The 25,337-nt window shown below is 42.2% G+C and overlaps 1 protein-coding gene and 1 long non-coding RNA gene across 3 annotated transcripts in view; one reads left to right on the top strand and one right to left on the bottom strand.

Moving 5' to 3' along the window:
- The window catches only part of ADAM9 (ADAM metallopeptidase domain 9), a 26,463-nt gene extending 2,389 nt beyond the window's left edge, over positions 1 to 24,074 (top strand). Inside the window, exons 2-22 of the mRNA XM_042475699.1 lie at positions 4,835 to 4,926; positions 6,383 to 6,447; positions 7,768 to 7,846; positions 9,777 to 9,853; positions 10,467 to 10,653; positions 11,829 to 11,894; positions 12,694 to 12,765; positions 13,763 to 13,932; positions 14,626 to 14,707; positions 15,517 to 15,650; positions 16,324 to 16,495; positions 16,953 to 17,045; positions 17,891 to 18,086; positions 18,498 to 18,603; positions 19,355 to 19,538; positions 19,894 to 19,974; positions 20,362 to 20,467; positions 21,605 to 21,743; positions 22,240 to 22,336; positions 23,061 to 23,200; positions 23,667 to 24,074. Coding sequence (XP_042331633.1) covers positions 4,835 to 4,926; positions 6,383 to 6,447; positions 7,768 to 7,846; positions 9,777 to 9,853; positions 10,467 to 10,653; positions 11,829 to 11,894; positions 12,694 to 12,765; positions 13,763 to 13,932; positions 14,626 to 14,707; positions 15,517 to 15,650; positions 16,324 to 16,495; positions 16,953 to 17,045; positions 17,891 to 18,086; positions 18,498 to 18,603; positions 19,355 to 19,538; positions 19,894 to 19,974; positions 20,362 to 20,467; positions 21,605 to 21,743; positions 22,240 to 22,336; positions 23,061 to 23,200; positions 23,667 to 23,748 — 2,420 coding nt within the window. The 3' untranslated portion in view covers positions 23,749 to 24,074. The remainder of the gene's footprint in view (positions 1 to 4,834; positions 4,927 to 6,382; positions 6,448 to 7,767; positions 7,847 to 9,776; positions 9,854 to 10,466; positions 10,654 to 11,828; positions 11,895 to 12,693; positions 12,766 to 13,762; positions 13,933 to 14,625; positions 14,708 to 15,516; positions 15,651 to 16,323; positions 16,496 to 16,952; positions 17,046 to 17,890; positions 18,087 to 18,497; positions 18,604 to 19,354; positions 19,539 to 19,893; positions 19,975 to 20,361; positions 20,468 to 21,604; positions 21,744 to 22,239; positions 22,337 to 23,060; positions 23,201 to 23,666) is intronic.
- Positions 16,041 to 23,766, bottom strand: LOC121934820. 2 transcript variants are annotated; one of them, XR_006104679.1, is made up of 3 exons: positions 23,631 to 23,766; positions 22,206 to 22,390; positions 16,041 to 21,761 (listed from the first exon to the last, which is right to left on the bottom strand). It is a non-coding gene; the product is annotated as an uncharacterized LOC121934820 (long non-coding RNA). The 2 variants fall into 2 exon arrangements; XR_006104678.1 differs by lacking the exon at positions 23,631 to 23,766 and having other exon boundaries at positions 22,206 to 23,066.
- Positions 24,075 to 25,337: the final 1,263 nt, after the last annotated feature.

Below are 25,337 nucleotides of genomic sequence, written 5' to 3'. Positions count from 1 at the left end.
ATAATAATAATAATAATAATAATAATAATAATAATAATAATAATAATAATACTGGGTGTTCAAGGCATGTGCATGAAGAAAGCGTAGCTGTTTATATAAGTCTGGAGTTAGGTGAGTAATTTGTGGCTAACAAACACAGGCACCTAAGAAAACATGAGCGCATGGTCTGTGGGTTTGTAACTTTTGCAGTTGTCTCTCTGGGTACAGAATTATGGCAAGCCCATGTTCCTCCCATTCAAATGAATTACTTTAAAAACAAGGTTCTAAGCCTTATGGTTTCCAGAATATCTATTCCAAAATATTAATATGTCTAAATATAAACCCCAAAATATAATTACGGTGTCTGTAGTTACTAGAGCTCTGACAGAGAAGGTTAAATTTGTCACAAAAACGGCAAACCCCAGGATTTCCAGAGCATGGAGCCATGGCAGGTAAAGCGGTGTCAGTCTGCATTACTTCTGCAGTGCAGATGCAGCCTAGGAGACACAAATGTGGGATAAATCGCTCCATCTTGGCTTAGGAGTCTCCTGAACCGCTTTGCTTTAGGCATTTGCTGTGTGTGGGAGTGGAGATCCTCAGCGGACCTCAGTTTGCTTGACCCACATGATAATCTCACTTAGCAACGCCATAGTCCTTTCTTGGCATTCAAAATGCTTCTCATACCTTATCTTGTTAATTGTCGGAACAACAACCCTGCAAGGCAGGCAGGTTACCTTGATATTCTCCGTACTGCAAATGTGTATATATGGTTAAATAAATGACCATTTTGCTGAAGGTCAAAGTGTCTAGTCCAGGGGCAGAGGGGTCTTCAGTGTCCATGTGATGGTGTCTTTGTTCCGTGTTTCTGTCTTTAAGGCACTATCTTAGGTGCTGGTTCTATTGCTAGTTTTCCTAAGTTTGGATTGTGGGTTGGATTTCAAACCTTCGTAAGGGACAGCTTTGGAATGCATTACAAAATTGGGCAGAGAGGAGGAGTGACTTTGGTCTAATCTGCACTGCAGAATTAATGCAGTTTGACGCCGCTTTAACTATTACGACTCCATCCTATGGATTTGTACTTTGTTGTGGCACCAGAGCTCCCCAACAGACTCTGGAGACAAGTGACATACTCTCTCAGCTTCAGGGGAAGCCAATGGCAAACCTCTGAACAAACCTTGCAAAGAAAATCCCACAATAGGGATCACCATAAACTAGAAACAACTCCAAGGCGCACAATGCAAATATACAAACGAATTGCTAGGATTGTAACTCTTCAGAACTTCAGTCAAAGTATGTATTGATTTATTTTTGGTGCTGAGAGGCAGGGTGGGATTGTTCTGCTTTTGCCTTTTTTCCCTGCAAGAAGAGTCTTGGAAGACTTAAGCATGAAGAGGAAAGTGGTGGTGTGAGAGACAGGAAAAGTCAAGTTGCACGACTCAGAGGTTCATGGGAAAAGTCCAAGCCAAGCTTCTCTGAAATATAGTACTAAAAACATGTTTACACTGCAGTAGCTATACACACATACATACACACACACACATATATATATCTCCATCCATCTTGACCGCCACGGGTGTGCAAGTCGGGATGAGAAAGGAAGAAAAGGAACCTGCATGGCCTAGCCGAGTGTTTAAGAGACTGAGTGCCAAATCCTTGTGCCAAATCTCATCTTGGGCACCAGCTCAGAAAAATGGACTTTAGCAAAAAAGGCTTAGTTCCTGCATCAGTAGTCAAGAAATAATAATGCTTGTCCACCTTTACAGGCCTGTTGTAAAGATCTTAAAATGTTTACTTCTTTCAGGGGAAGCAATGTCCCATCCTCCTGGTAGTAATGCTGGACAGTACCATTAGTCTATATGTCCTTGTACAGAAGTTACGTAAATCATCTGTGGTCAGATCATCTCTGTTTTCTCAATGTTCAGTTGAGCACTAATGCAGTTTGGCACCACTTTAACTGCCACAGCTCAGTGCTATGGAATCATGCGATTTGTAGTTTTGTTTAGATTCCATCTTAATGTGGCTTCTTGTATGTTTTTAACTGTAATCTTTTCGATACGGAGGCTGCCTTGAATCCAAGGTTTGAGAGTCTGGACGTTTGTTGAGTGTTGCTGCAGAAGGGTTTACCCCACATAATCCCTGTAAAAATTGCTGGATTATTCTCTATGGGGAATTATTATCTGTAGAGGGTGAGCCAAATTTGTGTGTACTATTGGACCCTGAGTAGAGGTTTAAAGGAAGAAAGAGAAAGGTAGTATACTAGAATGTGGGAAGGGATAAAAAATATGGGAAGGAACTGCTTTGGGATCAGCCTGTTTGGTGCTCATTCGGGGTTCTTGGTGAGCACATGTTATTTTGCAACACTTGCACAGAGCATATCCAACATGTCCTTCAGTCAGTAAATCAGAGGGGACTTGTTTAATGTTTTGGCAATGTTCTCAGTGATCTAAACTTTCTTTTCCAAGAAATTAGTAGTGCTCAGCATTGCTACCTTTGAGCTTCTTTGAAATGACGTGTTTTGAGCAAGTGCGCTGCAAGGGAGAGCAAGCCAGGAGTGAGAGCCACAGTGCTTGGAAACATTGTGTTTTGGGCTGCAGATACCCAACATCTTCTGACCAGAAAATAGCGGATCCTTTCCCATGTCTGAGGAAACCAAAGAGATTACTGTATTTTGTTTCTCGTGGAGGTCCTGCGTGAAGATTTTCTCAACACAATCACTGGAAACATCAGCTTCCATCTCCCCATAACAGTTGGTGGCTTTCATTTTCAGTGGAACAGCGGATCTGCTCCAGGTTTTTATTAGGACTTTAAGGTCCTGAAACTAATAGGAAGAGATGGAGTTGAGCACCTTGGACAGCTTCTTTAAGCATCACGCAAAAATCTGGCATGGATTCACCGCTCCACTGACACAGAATTGACCACCTCTAGCTCCCGTTTTTGGATATGTGGAGTACTATATTCTCTGGCTGTCCAACAGCTGACTTGTTGAAAGAAGGAGAGGATTTGGTGGTGAAGGTGGGAATGGATGTTATTAGACTGAGAGGCCAAGATTTCCATCAGTGCAAGAGATGGATGTGTCTCTTCGTTGGTCAGACCACAAATGCACACAAGAGCCGAAAAGAAAAGGGACATGATCCCATTGCTATGGGTGCGGCTAAGGGCCAAATCATAATAAACCTGTCCAAACAATGCTTCATAGCGTCGATAGGCGTCCAATAAAGCGATAATTGCTGCTTCTTGTAAGTGAGCCATTTCCAATGCCTAATAAATCCTGGCCTGATAGTGTCAAACCTTTATTAAATCTCCATCTCTGCAGGTTTTTGCAAGACGTTCTCTTTTTGCTGAGGCTCAGAGACATTTACGTCTGTCACTCAACAAGTTCAGGGAGATCCAGCATTTCGGGAACTATATCAGTGATTCCTAAACGCTGTTCTTCCAGACATTTTTCACTTCAACTTCCAGAATTCCTTGCTTGGGCCAAGCTGTCTGGGGCTTCTGGGAGTTGAAGTCCAACTCAGCTTGGGAACTACTTAGTTTGCGATTACAGGCTCTTGCCCAGCATCTTCCTTTGCAGTTTGCAAAATTTGTATCCCGCTGAGTTGCGTATGTAAGGTTGTTGCACATGTGGCAACAAGTTCACAGAGCAGCCTGTGAGTGTGAGGCCGAAAAGACCACCAAAAACTATCACCTTTGAATGGTTGGCGCCTCTGTGACGGAGTACCTTGACATCTCTGTGTTTCATATGTCAAGCAATTATAGTTATAGTAGCACCTATGGCCAAGATCCTACATTGGTTTTGTGTGTGTGCTCAGGCCACTTCTTAGATCAAGTATGCCCTGGAAAGCATCACTTAGCATCCATTTGGGTCTTTCTGGTGGCTTGTTGCATTGAATAATACTTCCACTTTCTTTGTATTGGTCGTTTCCTCTGCTTTGCAAGTAAGCGCTGAGCAATTTGTTGTGTGATTTAGAAAGCTTCCAGGAAATGGAAGAATGAGGTCTTCCAAGAATGGGTTCTTGGGCCCTCCTCTTCTTCTTCATCCTCCTCCCTCCAAGGCTGTGGCCAGCTAGCAACTCCTGGGTTTGATGAACTGATGCATTCCATGGGCATGAGCTATCCAAACCTAATTGTTAGTCTCCTATCATGGCAACCAGTGTGACTCCATTCTTTCCAGGGAAGTGCTTGCAACAGACTTCACACCTTGGCTACTCCTCTGACTCTGTCTCTTTTGTGTTGCTATTCTTGCAGCTGCATTGCTAGTCAGGGCCTGCTCCAGAGCGTGTCCTGGTTGATCCAGAGCTTTAAAGAAATGACTCTTTTCATCTACAGGCAGGGAGTGCTTTTTAGGTGCCCTAAGGCTGCCTCTACTGCAGAAATAATGCCATGTCTCATGCTATGGCGTTCTGGGAATTGTAGTTTGCTGTGGCCCCAGAGCTGTCTCACAGAGAAGGCTACGTATCTCACCAAAGTACAAACCCCAGAATTTGATACCGTTGAGCCATGGCAGTTAAAGCAGTATAATAATAATAATAATAATAATAATAAATGTATAATACATTTTTATCCCGCCTCTCTTGCAGGATTGAACTGCATCATTTCCACAGGATGAATATGACCTTTAACAGCCTTATAACTTGCACATCCTATTGGAAAACCCATTCTTGATATTCCATGGCAGTTAAAGTGGATTCAAACCACAGTGCAGATGAGACCAAAAATGTTTATTTGAATACCACATTAACTCTAAATTGATTCTGCTTTGCACCTTTCTTGCTCAAGTTTCTAATGAAGAAGGTCTCTGGTGCCTAGCCCTTATCACCTTATTGATCCTTTTAATATCTTACTCTTATCTTCCTAGGTTTCCAGCCATTATCTGATTTGTCTTCCTATGAAATTGTTGTCCCCAGGAGGATAACAAGAGAGCGGCGCTCACTGTCCAAAGAGACCAAGGTATTTCAGGCGTTCTTCATGTCTCTGTTAACCTTTGCCATGGTATTGGTAATTGGGAAGCAATGGACAAAAGAAAAATGGGGCAGCTGTCAAGGAATCTGGGTTATCCAAGGAAATTACTGATGCAGCATTAGAGACAACAAGGGGAAGCAGTTTGAGCATTGGACTATGACTCTGGAGACTAGGGTTCGAATGCATGCTTGGCCACTGGTTGGGTAAGCCACACTCTCTCAGCTTCAGAGGGAGGCCCTGGCAAAAATCCCTCGGACCAAACCTGGCCAAGATAACCTTGTGATAGGGTTGCTTTAGGGTCGCCATAAATTAGAAATGATTGAAGGCACACAACAACAGTTTGTACTGAGCATTTCTGGAGCTTTGGTCTGAAAATTTATCTTCCTCAAGGTCTGGCTGTAAATATATAGGAGATATATAGGGGGAAAATGACTTAAAACAAATCATAGTAAGCTCTTCGCCTGAAATAGTAGCCCAGCATTGCTATTTACATAAAAAAATATGTATATCTTGTCAAGTCAAAACAATTTATCCCATTCCAAGGTTGTTGCTGTTTTCTATGAAGTCCATAGGATGGAGCCATGGCATTTAAACTGGTTTCAGAGTGCATTATTTCTGCAGTGCAGATGCAGCCTTGGAGGTGTCTTGTGTCTAAGTGGACTCAAGGGCAGTTAACAACAACAACAGCAACAACAACAAGGATTATTGGTATTTTAAAAAAAGCAACCATTGTATTTTTACTTTTACTAAGCGGAGAAGTGAATTGATTTGGAGACCAGAGGGGAGTAATATTGCAGAAGCACCTTTCCCCTTTAACCATACCTTCAAAAAGCTTTTGTCGATTAATTAATATAATAAATCAAGCCTTGGAATAGGGACAACTTCTTTTGACTTGAGAGGATGGCTGTGTTTTGGCAAATGGCAAAGCAGGGCTCTTATTCTACACACACAAAAAACCATTGTATGTTCATTTTTCAGACTAGGTTTTTCTAAGTGTTATAGTCACTCCTTGAGGATGTGGGTTTTCTGCAGTATAACTCTCAGACTTCCCAGACATCATGCGTACCCCTTTAAAGCGCTTTCAGGATAGTTGTTGTTGTTCTTGTATGCCTTCAAGTTGTTTAGGACTTATGGCGACCCGAAGGAGAACCTATCATGGGGTTTTCTTGGCACCTTTCTTCAGAGGGGATTTGCCACTGCCTTCCTCTGAGGCTGAGAGAGTGTGACTTGCCCAAGGCCACCCAATTGGTTTTCATGGCCAAGCTGGGATTCGAACCCTGCTCTTTAGACTCGGTGCTCAAACCCCTACAATGGATTAACATTTACTATGATGGAAGGGAAGCAGCTGAGCAAACTTGGGAACCATTTGTGGATGATACTGGAGAAGTTTGGTGATATATATATATATATATATGAATAATTTTTTCTCTCTTCTTCTTTTAAGGACAAGATTTCATTCGAGATTACTATAGAAGGAAAGGAGTATGTGCTTTTACTTACTAGAAGCGAGTAAGTGGCTTGTGCTTTGCGGTGCTCTGCTAACTTTGGGCCCGAACAGACAGGCCAAATTAAAGCTGCTTCGGGTCACTTTGGAGGCATCTTAAGAGTCCAGAAGTTGTGCCAAAGCTGCGCTCCGGTCCTTAGGATTGGAGCATGACTTTGGAGCGGCTCCTGGACTCCTAGGACGCATGCATCCTTTAAATAGCATACTTCCAAAGTGACCTGAAGCAGCTTTATTTTGGCCTCTCTCTTCAGGCCCTTCCTTCCCCTGCAATTGGTGTGTTCGGTGACCTTAGAAGTGCTTAGTGGATGGGTTACACAAGAGCCAACCAAGAAAACAATCAAATGAGGTTTGATTTGATTTTTTCGTCTCCACTTCCCTGGAAAACACCAGCAAAGCATTTTTGGTTCGGCCGTTGCGATAACGCGGCTGGAGGAAACAACTTTGCCAGGAGGATGTGAATATTCATCATCTGCTCCCCTATGCATGCAGTTTTCAAATAGTTTACAGCGAATGAATTTCCGAACCTGATTTTCAGACAGGTTCCAACATCTGATGTTCAAATAGGTTACAACAAAGGAATCGTGCGCACGTTTGCAAACGACAAACACCTTGATACATCTGTTGATGCAGTTCTCTTACTGCCGGTTCCCAAAGCGTTGCTTTTTTCCTATTCTTTGGGGCCATTTCTGTAGAAACGCAGCTGTAAAAATTCCTATATCTGCTATATGGGGCAGCCAGGGGATGGGGAGGTAGGTTTTAATATTGGGGGTTTAATAATAATAATAATAATAATAATAATAATAATAATAATAATAATTATTATTATTATTATTATTATTATTATTATTATTTCCCACCTATCCCTGCGGATCAAGGCAGGATTACAATAATAAACACAGCATTACAAGTTTTGCTCCCTTTCTCCTCCTTCCATATTTTGCAGCTTGGTTCTCTGTTTGTGCTTTCTATTTCTTTGGGCCCGTTCTGGTTTTTGTTACTCCATTATAAAATCCACAAAACAGCGATACCTTTATTGCGTCAACCAAAATGCACAAAATACATCTTGCAAGCTTTCAAAGCTCCACTGTCTTCTTCATCAGGCAAAGATGTTAAAAATCATACAGGAAAGGGAAAACATTATGACGATGTTAGTCCCAAGCCTGCATTTTGTGTTTTGGTTGGCCAATAAAAGGTAGTGCTGTTTTGTGGATTTGGGATGCTATTTTACTTTGCTACATGGCCAACATGGCAACCCCTGGATATGGTTTCCTTTATAAAAGCGATTTCTAATGTCCCTCCCTCCCCGTTTCCTACAATCCTTTCAGAGAATTGGTGCCCAAAGACTTCAAAGTGTATACCTATGGGAATGGTGGAAGGCTCGACATTGAAAGACCAACACTTCTGGTAAGATTTATTTATTTGTGTCATGATATTCTGCCTTTTTCCCCATCTCAGAGGAGTTTTCAAGGGTCAAAGCAGATGTGGCTGATTTCCAAAATCTAACATTTGTCCACACGGATGGTGACACCTTTGCTTTCGGATGGTTCAGTGTTCACATCATACATGGTTCAGTGTATATATCATAAATTAAATTCACCTCTAGACTTGGGTCTCATCTTCAAGATATCTCACGATGTATATGCAAATATTCCAAAATCCAAAAGACTTCTGGCCCTAAGCATTTCGGATAAGAGATACTCCATCTGTACTGTAGATAACTGGGGACTGAGTGACAGTTTCATGGAGAGGACACAATTCTTTTTGGCGGGCAGTTATTTTGCCCCCATTTCCAGCTGCAACCCTGAGTGTTTTACACTTTTGTTTCTTTTCCCAGAGAATTATGCCCAGGAGCTTGTGATTCTCTGAATTCTGCATGCTTTATCTCTGCAGCTTGGGATACTTTAGGCCCTATACAGACAGGCCAAAATAAAGCTGCTTCGGGTCACTTTGGAGGTATGATGTTTCAATGATGCATGCATCCTAAGAGTCTGCAAGCTGCACCAAAGCTGCACTCCAGTCCTGAGGACTGGAGCGTGGCTTTGTTGAGGCTTCTGGACTCTTAGGACGCATGTATCATTTAAACAGCATGCCTCCAAAATGACTTGAAGCAGCTTTATTTTGGCCTGTCTGTATCAGGCCATAGTTACTTCTTCTTTTTGGTGCGCAACTTCTACAGTCCCATATCGACTGCAGTGTTTTGAAGCTGCAATTTTCCCAGCCTCTTATCAGTGTTAACACTGGTCATGAAGATAGAAGTCAGCTTTCATTGCTTCTTTATTTGGAATTAGGGGACGCCATGCCTCCGTTGCCAAATGAGCTCATCGACACTTATTCTTCCGCAGTGCCAAAGGCTTTGCCCTTTCCATCAGATGGCTGCTTTGTGGGAGATCTTTTGCTAAGAGTTGTGTGCGGTGACAGAAGGAGAACCCAGCCAGAACTAACCTAAAGGCCAGCATCCGGCATTTCATGGTGGCCAACCTGTCACTTCCAAAAACTCATAAGTAGGCCACCACCAAAGTCATAGCTCCTTCTCCTCTAAAGTTAATGATTTTAGTTGGTCCTCATCAGCAAGTAGCAGCCACTGAATGGCTTCTCCTTTTGCATCATGGTGGCCAAAGCGATGCATCCAGAAGCTCATAAGTCGACCACCAAAGTTGTACCTCTGTCTCTTCTAATGTTAATGGTTCTAGCTGGCCCTCATCACCAGATAGCAGAATGACCTGCTGGATTTGAATTCAACAGCTGAATAGGCCGTCCGAATTAAAAACAGCATTAAAGGCCGGTCTCTTCTGTCAGGCTTACCCAGATGATTCTTAAATTGTGAATTTTAAATGATGCATCTTAAACCTGGATTGTTTTAATATGCGCATATCCTGTCCTTTTAAATTGTATGCGTGCCCTTTTAAATTGATATGTTTTTTAAAATACATTATTTATTTCAGTTATTTGGATATTTACATAAAATCATGCATTATTAAAATACAGTATAACAATATTACTCCTCCCTCCCATTTCGCCATTCTTACACATGTTCTTTCGTTTTGCTTCTAACTAGACATTCATTACTTCCTTTGGTTGTCCGAAGTATCTTCAGTGATTTGTAATTCCCTATTTATTTAAAAGTCAGTCTGCTTAATCTTCAATTTCTGTCCACTATAATAATATTAATATTACCTGAGTACCTGAGTAATCCTGTTTAGGAATGTGCTGCAAACATGCCATCTTGGATCTTAATTTGGGAGGTCTGAGTGATATTGATGCCCTGATCTTTAGCAACAGAAGTGTTTCAATCCTTTTCAATACTCCCCCCCCCTCCGCTTTCCTCTCATTGTAGGAACGTTGCCACTATCATGGAAACGTAGACGGAATAGTAAACTCCTTGGTTGGTATCAGTATTTGCTTTGGACTCAGGTAATGAATATGTTAATGTCTTTTCTTTGGGGGGGGGGGAAGAGGAAGGAGTGAAAATGTCCCCCTTTGCCCCATAACGGCCTGCCCTACATGGCAACCTCTTTTTCTAAACTGGTTGCTGTTTGCCCTGAAAATACTGTCAAGGGATGGGTTGATGTGGGGCAACAAGCGTGCCTTTTCCTTCCCTTTTCTCTTTGCTGTTTGGAGTGGGCAGACTTTAAGATCTGCTTTGTGTTTCTACTAGAGGCCCCTTCCACACCACACAATTGTTGTTGTATGCCATTAAGTCATTTCCAACTTATGGCAACCCTAAGGCGGACCTATCACACACATGGTTTTCTTGGCACAGTTTGTTCAGAGGAGGCTTGCCATTGCCATCCTCTGAGGCTGAGAATATGTGCCTTGGCCAAGGTCACCCATTGGCTAAGCCGGGATTTGAACCCTGATCTCCAGAATCCTAGTCCATTTGCAACAATAAAAACAACAATTACAAGATTAAAACTACAACGTCATATAAAATGCACTCAATAAAGCAATATACCATTACCAATACAATGTAATGACTAAATCATGATTTAAAATATGATTTTAATGATTTTGATGTCTTTGGTAGGGGTCTGATACAAATCGAGAACATCACATACGTAGTTGAGCCCCTTGATGTTAATAACCACGTTGTCTACCGAATGGATAGAGTGAAAAGAGCTCTCCGGTCCTGTCCGGTTGCTGGCTCGGACATAAAATGCCAGGGCTCATCTTGCCATCCTCACCCCGTCGATGGGGTGGATCAGCTAGTGAGAGTGAGTATGCCCTTTTGCAATTCAGGGTTAGGGTTTTACAAACGTTTACAAAGTATTCTGGGTTCCAGCTGCTCCGTTCCATTCCTCTTCCTCCCAGTTGCTGCCCACTTGGAGCAACCAGTCAGTGCTTCATGCCAAGTGTGGGTGCGTCTACATTGTTGAAATAATGCACTTTAATACCACCCGTTAAGTGCTGAAGCTCCTGCCAATGGATATCCTGGGATTTGCAGTTTGACAAGGTCTTTGGCCTTCTCCGCCAAAGAGTGCTGGTGCCTCGCCAAACTATAAATCCCAGGGTTCTGCAGGATGGAACCATGGCAGTTAAAGTGGGGTCAAGCTGCATTATTTCTACAGTGCAGATTCTCCCTAAAGGTGCTTTCAAAGAGAGGGCATCTACCACAATTTGGGGTAGTACCTGGTTCTGGGGTGCTTGTTGGGTTGGTGGCATTTTCATGTGCTTTCTGAGTTGTTTCAGGACAAAAAATGCCCCCAAATAATGCCATTTTAAAAAAGATTTGGAGGGTTAGGAGGCTTTTGGGGACTGGCTCCGAAAGCCAAAATAGAATTTAATAGATTTTTTGGTCTGTCTTTTTTTGCTTTTGCGTTTTTAAAGTCAGTCTAGCTTCCAGCCTCCTTCTACAAAGCTTTCAACACCGTTTTCCCTCTATCAGTTGAAGATCATACTTAGGATGAAAACCACAACTCCAGCTTTTTATTCAATGTTGATGTTAAAATACTAGCACCAGTTTTGGCAAGCAGGGCTGCAAAACGTCATAACTAGACACTACTTGCTTAATGCTGTCTTGGGAACTATGTATAAACTTAAAAGGTCGGGTTGTAAATATCTTGAATAAAGGACATAAATGAAAAGAATGATCCTTAACTTTTTTTTTAATCTTGTTCACTTCTGCTCTTACTTTGGGTTCTTGTTATGTTTGGTCCGACTTGAGAGTGTTGTGGCCAAAATTTTGATCTTGCCTTCAAGAGGAAGAAAAAAGAACTTGGCTTTGGTTAGAAATGTTCCCTCTCCTTTTTGGGTGTGTATCCCAATAGTAAAATTCAGCATGAGTAGACAATAGGAATGTGGATTGGAATGACATCACCCTGTTTTGAACTTAGGAATTGGAGGAGAAGATTTATGTTGTTGTAACTTTTCTTGCTGGCCTTCCTTGCAGAGAAAAAGAGGCGTCCTTCTACAGACAAGATACGTGGAGCTCTTCATAGTTGTGGATAAAGAAAGGGTAGGATTACTGGATTTTTGGACATTTCCCCCCAACCTGCTACTCTATAGAAATGTTGGTTTAACACCCACATCATCCCCAGCAGAAACCACCTTGGCAAGTATGGTCTAGAACAGTCCTATTGAAAGTAATGGACTCCACTGGCGGCCAGTCAAGGGTCCAGGGGTGCATCTTCACTGTAGAAGTAATGCAGTTTGAGACCACTTTGGGTGCTATCGCTCCATATTAAGGACTCCTGGATTTTGCAGTTTTACAAGGTCTTTAGCTTTCCCTTCCAAAGAAGGCTCACAAATCCCTGCATTCTGTAGGATGGAGCCATAGCAGTTAAAATGGTGTCAAGTTGCACTACTTCTACAATGGAGATGGATCCCTGGTAAGGAAGAAACAATTGTACCCAGTGGGAACAAATTTAGTGCCAGTCCCTGACACACTGGAAAATAATAGTTGCTAGTCCCAGACACCAGATAACCTGGGAAGCGCTGATCTAGAACCACACTGATGGGTTATGTCCAGTTCACCAGTTACTGATGAATATGAACTCCAGACTTTGTGCTGGAGTTGGACTGGAAACCCACTATGGAAAAGGCGTACCTCCTTCTGCCCATCTATCATCTGTTTTCTTTGCCTTGCTGACCTTTTTCATCCCTATATAAACACTCTCATCCTCATCCAAACATTGCGGGTGGCAATGCCAACAGATAACCAGTCTGGGTCATCAGTCCTGTTGGTTTTAATCTGCTTTCAGTCACAACGCTCTGCGATCGATGGCAACATCTCTAAAATGTTCCTTTTCTTGCAGTACATGCTTCTAGGCCAGAATAAAACAGCCGTGACGGAGGAGATGGTGCATTTGGCCAACTTCTTGGATATGGTATGTGCAAAGAGGATAAAAAGAGCAGGTGTTTGTGTCTAACAACTCTGTTTATTCAAGATGGTGTATATTCTGTACTATAATAAATCACAGCACATTACTTTACCACCTTCACATGTAGGGGCTCACCAGGGGCTTGTCCACACCAACAAAAAAGAAATCCAACCTCGCCTTGCATTTTCCTGGTTCGTAGTGACCTTGCAACAACTTTGCACTGACACTGTTAACACCACACACACAAATACATCAAGGTAACATCAGCATAATTGGTCACATATTTCCAACTCGCAAACTCACTTCCATGCAAGAATGTGGTCCACATCTCCATCCCTTTGCATTATTTTTAGCCACATTGCCACATCTGCCCCACTTTCCCCTTTCTCAGCATGCATCAACCAATCAACCAAAACCATTCCCTGAAGATGTCAGCCACAGATGTTGGCAAAACGTCAGGAATAAACTCTTCTAGAACATGGCCACATAGCCCGAAAAACCCACAAAAAGCTATGGATGCTGGCCATGAAAGCCTTCGACTCCACAATAGCCATTTATTGTTTGCCTGTCGATCTATTGGGCCCATTTTTATGGGATCCTTTCCCCATCCAGTCTCCTTTCCCCTTTTGTGTCCCAGTGAATGATCATCAGCAGTGGAGGGGATTTTAAATGTACACACACACACACAAGACAGAATAACTAAGTAAATATTGGAATCATAGAGTCGTAGAGTTGGAAGAGACCTCAAGGGCATCATGCCCAACCTCTTGGCATGCAGGAATACACAATCAAAGTAACCCTGACAGATGGCCATACAGCCATTATTTTATTTTATGTTCAGCCACAAGATCAGTTGTGAGTGTTTACACTGGGTTACCCTTTTCCATTCTCCCCTTACTCCAAGTGAACCAGAAAGTGAATGACCGAGCCATTTCCTACCTCCCTTGATTGGTATTTCACAACCATTTTTGCAGCCTGCCCTGACTCCTCTCTGCCTTTCCAGATGTACTCTACGCTGAACATCCGCATTGTGTTGGTTGGCTTGGAGATCTGGACTTTCGAAAACAAGATCAGCCTCGAAGGCGGCGCAGCGGATGTCCTTGCGAACTTTGTCCAGTGGCGAGAGCGGGAGCTTGTTCCGCGCAGGAGGCATGACAGCGCACAGCTTATACTGTAAGGAATTTGTTTTACAGATATTTACATTTTTTAAATTTGTATTTTAAATGCACTGGTTTAGTCCCTGAGGTTATGGCACGTGTTTAGCATTACGTGTTTAAAACAGCAGATTTGTTTTAGAGATTTGGCCCTGCTCAAAATCATGTATAAATATATTGTCTCTGTTACGTTTAGACACTATTTTAGAACTCACTTTGGCTCCATCCGCACAGTTGAAATAATCTAGTTTTGCACCACTTTTAACAGCCCTGGCTCAATGCTATGGAATTCTGTAGTTCTGTGATTTATTTAGCTTTCTCTGTCAGAGAGCTCTACTGCCCCAACAAACTACAAATCCCAGAATGCCATAGTAGTGAGCCAGGGCTGTTAAAGTGGTGTCAACCTGGATTATTTCTGCTGTGCGGATGCAGGATGCAGCCTTTGTGGCTTCTTAAAAACTTGTCTGTTTGCATTTCATTTCTGCGGCTTTCCTATTTAGTATTTCCATTTTTAAAAGGAAGGGAAAACCTGTCTCTTCACAGCAAGACCATAATTCTACTTTTAGCCAGTATCCAAACACCAGAAGTGAAGTTAACTACCTCTGCTTGCTTCCATAATCTTTGTAATTTAAAAAGAAAGGTCATCATCGTTTGCTTACAACTAATTAGGCCTCCGTAATTGGTTTTTTTCCCTTGTCCTTATTTAATTTAGGACAAAAGGGTTTGGCGATGTAGCAGGAATGGCCTACGTGGGAACAATATGTTCCAAGAGCAACGCTGGAGGGATCAATGTGGTAAGATATCAGGGACTGCTCTGCCGTTGAGCTCAGTTCAGCATTATAACCTTCCATGTTGGTACTTTGAAAAACTGGGCTGGGTTGGTTGCGATCCAGAGGTGTCTTTTATGTGGCATGCATGCATGCGAGTATTACATGCATTTCTGAAATAATAATATATAGGTATCTGCTTTCCTCCCCTTGCTTTCTTGCCCTCTTTCTTGCATGCCTGCTCTCCAATCACTCAAAGAAACGATAGGCTTTTTAAAATGCCTGTCCTAATTCTGCGGCCATGCTGCAAATTTAATACAGTTTGACGTCGCTTTAACTGTCTTAATTCCATCCTATGCAATCCTGGGATTTGTAGTTTGTTGTAGCACCAGAGCTCTCTGACCGAGAAGGCAAAATATCTCACCAAACTGTAGATCTCAGCAGACCAGTGCATTGAGCCCATGGCAGTTAAAGTGGTGTCAAAGTACATTAGTTCTGCAGTGTAGATGCAGCCTGAGAAGGCTGAGCTTGGACAGAACTATGCAAAATAACTAGTTAGTTGTAACTAATTAATTTCTTCATTGACAATGGTATAACAGCATTGTAATTGTAACTTAAGGAGGTATGTCTTCACTTCTTTCTCAGCAATTGTAATTTGTATGTTACTTTCAGGGATGTAGGTCTCACTAGATGGTGAAGGAGGATGGATTAAATGCTGTCTCATGCTGTGCCTTGTAGTCTGTTTCTCCTCCAGTGGTATGGGAATTGTAGTCCAAAACCTCAGGAAGGCCAGTGTTTGCTACCTTTCACTCTTTTGCTTTCACTTCATTTTGCAGTTTGGACCAACCAGCGTTCAGATGTTTGCCTCCATTGTTGCTCATGAACTTGGACACAACCTGGGAATGAATCACGACGATGAAAGAAACTGTCACTGCCCAACGGACAACTGCATTATGAAGTCTAAAGCATCGTAAGTAATGCTTATATTACATCTGGGAAGGATCAAAGCGGGCAGAGCATGTCTCTCCTGAGGTTGCTGGACTGCAGCTCCCATCAGTCCTATCCAGTATGGTCACTGGTGAGGAATGCTGGGGTTAACAAGAATACCCACCATGGAGTGCTTTTGAAGAGGAGGAAAGCAAATGTTGGACCAGGGTTCAATTTCCAGCTCAGCCATGAAACCCACTGGGTGACACTGGGCAAGTCACACTCTCTCAGCCTCAGGGAAAGGCAATGGCAAACCTCCCTTGAACAAATCTTGCCAATAAAACCTGTGATAGGTTTGCCTTAGGATTGCCATAAGTCAGAAGTGACTTGAAGGCATACAATACACACACATACACACTCTTCATAAAATCAGAAATGTTCACATCATGCAATTTATTAACGTGAGCAATACACTGATGTTACAGAGAAGCGAAATGAATAGATAAATTGAAATCAGTACTTTCCTTTGGTTTTTCAGCAGAACCCAAACTTATTACTAGATACCTCCTTGCAAGTTAGGGATTTTGACTGTCACTTATTGCTATTTTGAGAACCGGGGGATGTTTATGGGAGGTAAGGACTCCACAGAGTTGCAAAAACTCTGCCCTGGAATTTGAGTGTCCCTAATGGATTCCTTTAATATGCCCTGTTTGCAGAGGAGCCAGAAATTTCAGCAGCTGCAGCGAGGAAGACTTCGAAAAGCTCACACTAAACAAAGGTGGAAGTTGCCTTCTCAATATTCCCAGGCCTGAGGAAATCTACAGTGTCCCCTACTGCGGCAACAAACTTGTGGATGCCGGAGAAGAGTGCGATTGTGGGTCCCCGGAGGTTAGTAAGTGCTGTGGCATACAACAGGGGTGGTCAACTGTGGGCCATGCTCTCTGTTGTTGAGAAGGGTGAAGAGAAGAACCAAATTTAAAGATGTCCTTCCCCATGCTAGTCTGTGGCAGAAAATCAGGACCCTAGACAGATAACTTGGGAACCGAATAAAGATCTAGCTTGAACAGGCTCGGATTTATACAGTAAACCCCCAGAACTAATAAAAAGCAGCAAAGCAAATGTATTGCCATATTGAAAGCAGCTTTTACTTTTGCCCCTCTTCCCCAGTTTTTCTCTAGCCAAACTCTCAAGACAGTAGAAGTGTGTTAAACCAAAGGCAGCTGTGGGAAAGAATCCACTGTACCTGAATGTTGCAAATGCTTTTTGGCTGCCTGGTTTCCCGGCGCATAATTATACAGACCTCATTGTTCCTAGGGTGCAACATTTCTCTCTCCTAACTTTCCAGGAATGTAAAACGGATCCTTGCTGCGAAGCTGGAACGTGTAAACTGCGTTCAGGGGCTGATTGTGGTTATGGAGACTGCTGTCGCAATTGTCATGTAAGACCTTCTCCATCTTCCTCCCAGAGTCACAGAGTTTAGTGTAAAAAATGGAAGAATGCAGGGACATTATCATGGATCATTTTAGCCTTGGTTAGAGTAAAGGCCTCTTAATCTACAATACACTTATTATCTTAGAGTAAAGGGAGTTGGAATAAATGACATTTTCTCAGCCAAGTTGCCAGCTCCAATGCTAAGGGATGAAATGAATTTCTCCTCCTCTGCCAAACTCCCAACAATCCCTCCCCAATGCACCTGGTATTCATACCAGAAAGGAATTTCCAATTGGCATGAAGAAGAGGGTCTTTTCTGGGATAGATACTGTATCAAGTTTTGGGGTATTGTGTGTGCATCTGAGAGATTTTCCCCACATGTGAATAGTGATCTCCATTCTTGCTCTTATTTGTCTAAGAAAAGAATGCAAAAGACACAGCAGAAAATGATACATTTAGTGGAACGTCCAACTTGGCCATATCAAGGAATAGTTTGGGGGTTGAGGAAGTCCTGGGTAAAGTATATGCAAGCATTCCAAAATCTGGAGGGAAAAAAATCAGAATGGGCACCCTTGCAACAAGGGCGAAGACTATTGCTACAATGGGTTCTGCCAGTACTATGAGGCACAGTGTCAGACTATCTTTGGCCCAAGTAAGAGGAACAGTTTTCTACCCATAGCCTGATTTGGGCAAAGCAAAACACTTCTGCTCCCAAGCATTTCAGATAAGGGAGACTCAACCTGTATTATGTTGCTCGGAGGTAAAGTTATTGGGATGATGAGTTTATCTTTGGGGCTTTTTTTGGTATGCATGCAAAGGTTAACCATGGTTCATTCTTACTTGCTTTCACAGTACCTAACCAAGGGCACCGAATGCCGTGAGAAGGCCAGCGAATGTGACCTCCCAGAGTACTGCAATGGAACCTCAGCTTTCTGCCCACAAGACGTCACCGTTCAGAATGGGCATCCTTGCAACAAGGGCGAAGCCTATTGCTACAATGGGTTCTGCCAGTATTACGAGGCACAGTGTCAGGCTATCTTTGGCCCAAGTAAGAAGAACAGTTTTCTACTCATAGCCTGGTTTGGGCAAAGCAAACCCCAAACTGCCCAGATGTTTCAGCTTTTCAGTTGTTTCTTTGCAAGGAGCAATTAAAAAAGCATTTTCAAGCAATTGAGAACCATCTTTGGCTTACCCACCCGATCTTCTATAGGATTTCTGAGATAAAAGACTCCACTTCTGAGTACGACTGTATGTTTTTAGACATCCAGGCACGGACTTAGCTATTACTAGTAATTAATAGTAATATTAATATTCTATTGTTTATATTTCTTTTTACTACTTTTATTTATGCATTGTATTATTTTTATTGATGTAATTTGAAAGGAAAGAAGCTGGATCGTGAAATGAGCAAAACGCATCTGCTGTCATTGACCTGATTTTCCAAATCTGTATTTTACAGAGGCAAAAGCTGCTCCTGAGATTTGCTTTTCTGCAGTGAATTCTAAAGGGGACAGGTTTGGAAACTGCGGCTATCACAACTATGACTACAAGAAATGCTCAAGCATGTAAGTTGCTGTACAGAGGAAAATGTTGGGAGTGCGCAGCTAGGGCTTATATAGCTATGTGTTGTAGTAGAGGGAGAAACTATATTGGGGTACTGGTGTTCCTTAGCCAAAGGATATTTTATTTAGCCACCTTCTTCTGTCTTTCTGTAGAGTAAGGGTGCATCTACACTGTAGAAACAATGCAATTTGGCACCACTTTAGGTGCTATAGCTCCATCCTATGGAATCCTGGGATTTGTACTTTTATAAGTTCTTTATCGTCTCTGCTAAAGGGTGCTAGTAATTCACAAAACTACACATCCCTGCATTCTGTAGGTTGGAGTTATGGCAAGTGGTGCCAAACTGCATTGTTTCTACAGTGTAGGTATGCACTCAGTAGCGCTGAAAGAGTTGTTGGAAAATGAGTGCGCTGATCCAGCAATTTGGAAAGCTTTTCTGTGCTAGCTTCAGTTATGTTTTTGGGGGAAACACAGCCTCCCAGAAGCAAGTGAAAGTTATTGAGAGTTTTAATTCAATAGATAAAAGGCCATTAATGTTCCAAGCCTTTGTGTGATCCTTTTGCCCCCAGTGCCAATAAATCTATTCTCAGTTATATGATTACCCATAACTTTGTCCTTATGATGCCTGAGCCTGGGATTACTGCCCAGAGGATATATAGTTTCATTTTAAGTTCCTTTAGAAAATCAAGCCAAAAAATGTTGACCTCCAGAGAAGGTAATTACAACTGATTTTAAAAAATGGTCACCCTGCAGGAACTCTATGTGTGGGAAGCTGCAATGTGAGAATGTGAAAACGCTTCCGGTTTTTGGGATCGAACCTGCCATCATTCAGTCTCCGATCAAAGGCAGTACCTGTTGGGGTGTGGATTTCCAGCTCGGGTCCGATGTCCCTGATCCAGGGATGGTTAATGAAGGGACCAAATGTGCACCTGGAAAGGTAAACTGGGAAAGTCGCTTCACCTTGACTGGGTTAATGTTGGCACAAGGTATTGCTTGTGGTTACCTCCACCAAGCAGTTAGGGGACACATTTTAACCCTGATTTAAAATGTAATGTATTTCCTCTCTACTTTTTATCTGTTTTATTAGTTTTATCATTCCATTTCATAAATACTGTGCAATATTTAATCAATATGTGTTCTAGTGTTATATAATGTAGTAGTCATAATGTAATAGTTCTTCTATAATGCAGCACGTCTGTCAGCTATAAATGTATATGTCATTCGAGGTATGTGCTAATTTCGACCACACTAATCATTTAATGTGTGTATTTAATGGCTTTGTTTTGATGCAGATATGCAAGCATTACCAGTGTGTCGATGTGGCAGTTCTGGGTTATGACTGTGACATAAACAATCAATGCAATGGGCAAGGGGTAAGTGGAACAAAACTATCTATGATGTCCAGGGGAAACTGCTAAATTTTAGTTTAGTGATAGCTATTTTGTTCCAGCATTTCCAGCATTTCGCAGATGAAAACTGGGACACATGTGGCTTTGCAAAATCAGTGTGGTCAAAAGAGTAAAGGGAAAGTTATTAATGAAGAAGGGCACAGAAACCCAGGGATTTATGTACTGAGTTTAGGAAAGCCTGAAAAGGAAAAATAAACAAAAGAGCCAAATGAACTGACTGGGAAGGGCAAGATTCTGCTCCTTCCTCTTTTCCCCATGTTGCTGAATGAACTGAGTATACTTTTGCACTTTAAACATTTGCACTTTGTCCCTAAATATTCATTCTGTTTTTTTCAAATCCCTTTGAAATAGGTGTGCAACAGCAATAAGAATTGCCACTGTAACTCAGGTTGGGCCCCTCCATTCTGCAATACCAAAGGATATGGTGGGAGCGTGGACAGTGGCCCTCCGTACAATGGTAAGTATGGGAAGCGAAAAATGTAGTAGGTTTATTTATTTATAACTTTCCCCCCCTTAATAGCCAAAGGTGTCAGGGTGGTATACAATCTAAAATCAATTTAGTGCAATGGATAAGAATAATCATAATTTAAAAAGGTAGAAATATATTGAACCGTTTGTCTCTTAAAATCCATTAGAACCATTTCATAGAATCACAGAGTTGGAAGAGACCCCAAGAAGGGCCATCCAATCCAACCCCATTCTGCCATGCAGGAACTCACAATCAAAGCATCCCCAACAGATGGCCATCCAGCCTCTGTTTAAAAACCTCCAAAGGAGGAGGCTCTATCACTCTTTGAGGGAGCGTCTTTCACCTTCAAACAACTCTGTCAGGAACTTCCTCCTATAGTTTCGGGTGGAATCTCTTTTCCTGTCATTTGCATCCATTGCTCCATTGTGTCGTTTTTTGAAGCAGCAGAAAACAAGCTTGCGCCCTCCTCAATATGACATCCCTTCAAATATTTAAACAAGGCTATCATATCAACCTTCCCTTCTCCAGGCTAAACATATCCAGCTTCCTAAGTCGCTCCTTATAGAGTATGAGTGATGCCAACCACAGCACATCTAAAGGCTTTAATAAAAAGCCATGATTTGTCTTAGTCCTGGAGTGACACCAGTGTTGATGCCAACCAGGCCTTCAATGGGGAGGTTTTCCATAATGGAGGTGCCACAGCAAGGAAGACCCCATCCGATGTCCTCCTTGTATTTTCCTCACCAGTGGGACACAGAGGAGACACTTTTCCAACTGATCACAATTCTTGGGAAGGCATATGTAGGTTTTTATGCCTTCCTATACTCAACAGTGCTAGGAAAGGTTGCACAGTCTAGCTGTCCCCAAGGATTAAGGTCCTGGTTGGCGATGATATGGTCTTACTTGCCATAGGAAAAGGAGCTTGCCTTTGGTTTATCATCCATGGGAGACTCACATCATTTCCAGAGATTGGACCAGGCTTGATGGACTCCGACTCCCATCTCCAAGACCCCTTGGCTATACTAGCTGAGGCTGTTGGAAGTTTGTAATGTCAATCATAGAAGAAAGTGTTCCAGAAATGCAACCCAGAGTTCCCTTTCCCTTTTCATCCTTTCTTCCTTCCAGACGAAGATACCACAACAAGAAACTGGCTGCTGGCATTCTTCTTTCTGATTCTTCCCCTACTGTTGACTTCAGTTTTCTGTTACTGTATGAGAAATCGTTTGTCGTATTCCTTGAGGCCACTAGTAGAAAGTTGTTGTGGGTGAGTATCAGATGAGACCTGTTGTACGATACAGAATGTAAAGGATTCCCACATCCCCAAAAAAGAGAGCTGAGCACTAGAAGTGTGACTGAATATCTCAAACAAGAATGCTAACTTTGGCAATCCATGTTTTTGGACTCCCCCCTCAAATTTCACCCAGTATTACCAATGAAAAGGAATAATGGGAGTTCCAATCCAAAACATCTTAAAGGTTAATGTTTCCCTAGTCCTGGACTGAAAGGGATAGAAAATTTACTTTCTTAACCTTCTGAAACAATGAAGACTGAGTATTTCCAAAACTATCTTGCTAATCACAATGGCTAGAAACTTACGTAAGGATAGGTTCACAAAGAACAGATACTCCATGGAAATTCTGCCACATACAACACTGCAGATGATGAACAGCTTTGGCTGTAAGAGGTATACTATGTTCTAGGTACTTCAACTCTGAAAAGAACTTACAGGTTTGTTTGGTATCGTCTTTCTATCCGTCTAGATGTTTCAGCAGATCACGTAACAGGAGACAAGAACCGGTAGGCTCAGAGTTCCCACCGAGCGCCCCATATCCTCCAAGGGATACAGCATCTCAAATGGTAGGAGACAACAGCTTTTTGGATCATTTCTTCTTTGGGTGTTTTATTTCAGTGCTAGTGGGAGGACAAGGAGAATTCCTGTAAGTTTTTATTCTTATGGAGCAGATGTGGGCTACTGCTTGGGGGTCAATTCCCTCCTCATGACACCCCAGTGCTGTCTGTACCTCCCCAAACCAGCAAAGCCAAACATCTCCATTTTCCTTTGCAGTCCCTCTCAAAATGCACCATTTTGAGAGGGACTGCAGAGGAAAATGGTCGTAGTTGAGGGTTTCTCGGATGTTTCTGGAAATGGAGATATTTTTGTCTCTTTTCACCTGCCTCGAGGGGGATTTCTGCACGATAGAACATCTCAGTATGTGGCTACGATCAAAGGCAAATTCCCTTATATATATATTTGCACGATTAGAAAAGGAGGTGAAAATAAAAGCAGTGAGTCTATACTGTCCTTATACAAATCAGTGTATAGGTGGAGCCACACTTGGAGTCACACCGAAAAGAGATATTATAAAACTGGAAAAGGTGCCAACAAAGGCCAACCAAAACTATCAGTGCGTTGGAGCATTCCTAATTTTCACCAAAGGGTTCTGAAACTGTCATGGGTGGACATGAGTGGGTCTTGGCGAAGGGCTTTCCTGAATACTATCAACCCATAAGAGTAATGCAACCATCTTTTGTGAAATTGGATTTTAATAATAATAACATTTAGTTCCTGGTTTCCTCACAGAACATGCCATCCAAGTGGTATCCTGTGCCATCATACACTGTTAATCAACAACCTTATGGCGAACCTTTTCACTACAAACCTCCCGTTTCTTCTCCAAAACCGGTGTTGCCGTCCAGGGAACAGCATTTCATCCCATCAAGGTAGGTAATAGCAATGTGGAGGAAGATGCAGACTGGGGTTCTCATCTTTAGTTTAATTTAGACTGTTCTACCCTGGTTTGAACAAGCATAGGTTTCATGCCATAAAACCCATAAACATCTTGGATTAAAAACCAACTCCGTGGCCCTTTTCTTGTGCGCCTGAGGTATTTAAGGCATTGAGACATGACTTTTGAGGCATTCATGTGAAAATGAAAATATCTAGGATCCTTCAGGTCTCCAGCTGCAAATCTACAATTATGTTTTATGACAGAGAATGACCCACCTATGTGAGCCGAGAGGTAAAACATAAATGGAAACATCTTAAAAGATATCCCTGCTGTCTTCCCAACAGCATTATAGAGACATAAAGAATTGGATTGCCTATAAATATATAATATAAAAATGTTAATAAATAATATAAATAATCAACCATGGGCTGACGCTTGATTCTCCGCGTTTTTTGCAGGCCTCCGCCCCCAGCGACGAAGACTACAAAAACTCAGGAACCCTTAATTCCTTCTCGCCCGGCACCTTTGCCTCCCAAATGACGCCCCGTTTTCAAACCTTTCACGAGTTGCCCTCTTTGCTGGGACAGAGCTGCGTTGGTCTCGCATCAAGTGGCCCTTGAAACCTTTCCTTTTCCCTTCAGCACTGGATAAGGAAAAACAAACAAGCAAACAAACAACAACAAGATGAAACGTGAAACAAACAAAAAATGCAAAACCAAGGAATGTAAACTTATCAAGCAAATACCTCTACCAAAGCTGCAGGAACCGAAACCACCGAGCCTGTGAACACTGTCTGTGCGAACTGCGGTTGGGCTGCGCTGCTGGAAAAGCGGATCGGCCTAAAATATAGTGGTCCTCTGGACACAGCCCTGTCTTCCCTCCTTTTTTAATGACACGTTTTAATAATAATAATAATAAAAATCACTATATGGGTTCCCTTCCTATTCCCCCCCCCCCATTGACTATTTGTAATAGGGAATATACAGATGAGTGAAGACAGGCATAGCAATGTTAACTTGATCAGGGGACCTGGCAGCAGTTAAGCCAAGTCTATCTTACTGGAAGAAAGTCCTGCATGTTTGCAACCCACATGGAGATGTCTAGCATGGCTAGCTCTGACTGACTGATGCCCATCATGCCACTAAATTATTCACCCACTGCCAATCGTGGAAGCAATTTTGCACTTTTAAAAAATTAGTAAGGCAAACAGTGGGCACACAGAAATTAACATGTGGCACTTTAAAGCCTAAAAAGGTAGCCCGAGGTATGGCAGGAGAGTCAAAACTGACCGCTGAACTTGCATTTTGTCCTTTCAGTCACTCAAATCTGAGGGTTCTCTTTTTTTACATGTTAAAGCAGTCTTCACTCATAATGGCATAAAGATTCCAATTTAAGTTGATGCATTCCCAGGAGGAGAAATTGTGTCGGAGCTCAATTACGTGTGTGCAGTTAAAAGGCACAGGGAGAAATATGAAGACGTACGAAAGTGCAAATCTTTGTATGTTTACTTGGAAGCAAGCCCATTGGGACTTGGGTCTAGGTCAGTGGTTCTCAAACTGTGGGGCAGGAACCCTAGGAGGCTTAAGAGTTGCTCAAAGCGCTTGGAGCCCTTGCCTGGGAGAGGAGGAAGAGAGCTATTTCCTTGTAAAATGTTAAAGATATGAATATATATGAAGGTGTGAATGAAAGTATGTACATTAACACAGTATTTTATTTGTATCTCTAACGTCCGGATGTATAGCTGGCCCTCCACATTTGTAGCTTTGATGGTTTTAATATGTTCTTTCTAGGACCCTTTAAGTCCTCCAATGCAATTCTACTGGAAGTTGACTATGGCTGGAGAACCTAGACGTTCCTAGAAGAAACACTTCTCTAGGCATTTGTAGGTCCTCCAGTATGATTCTACGGTCAACTTCTGGCAGATGTTGACCATAGATTTGCACTGGAGGAACTGGAGATTTCTGGAGAGGTGTTCTCTTAGGTAATAAGAAAATGATTATTAATTAATTTGTGCTTTTCCCACATTCAATGAGGTCCTATCTCCAGCAAATGTAGATGTAAACAGGGTCACAAGGGTAAAACGTTTGAGAACCACTGGTCTAGGTAAGTCTGTTTAGGACTGCAGGCAT

Source organism: Sceloporus undulatus, chromosome 6, assembly GCF_019175285.1.
Source record: "Sceloporus undulatus isolate JIND9_A2432 ecotype Alabama chromosome 6, SceUnd_v1.1, whole genome shotgun sequence".
Taxonomy (NCBI): Eukaryota; Metazoa; Chordata; class Lepidosauria; order Squamata; family Phrynosomatidae; genus Sceloporus; species Sceloporus undulatus.
This window is presented reverse-complemented; position numbering and strand designations above follow the sequence as displayed.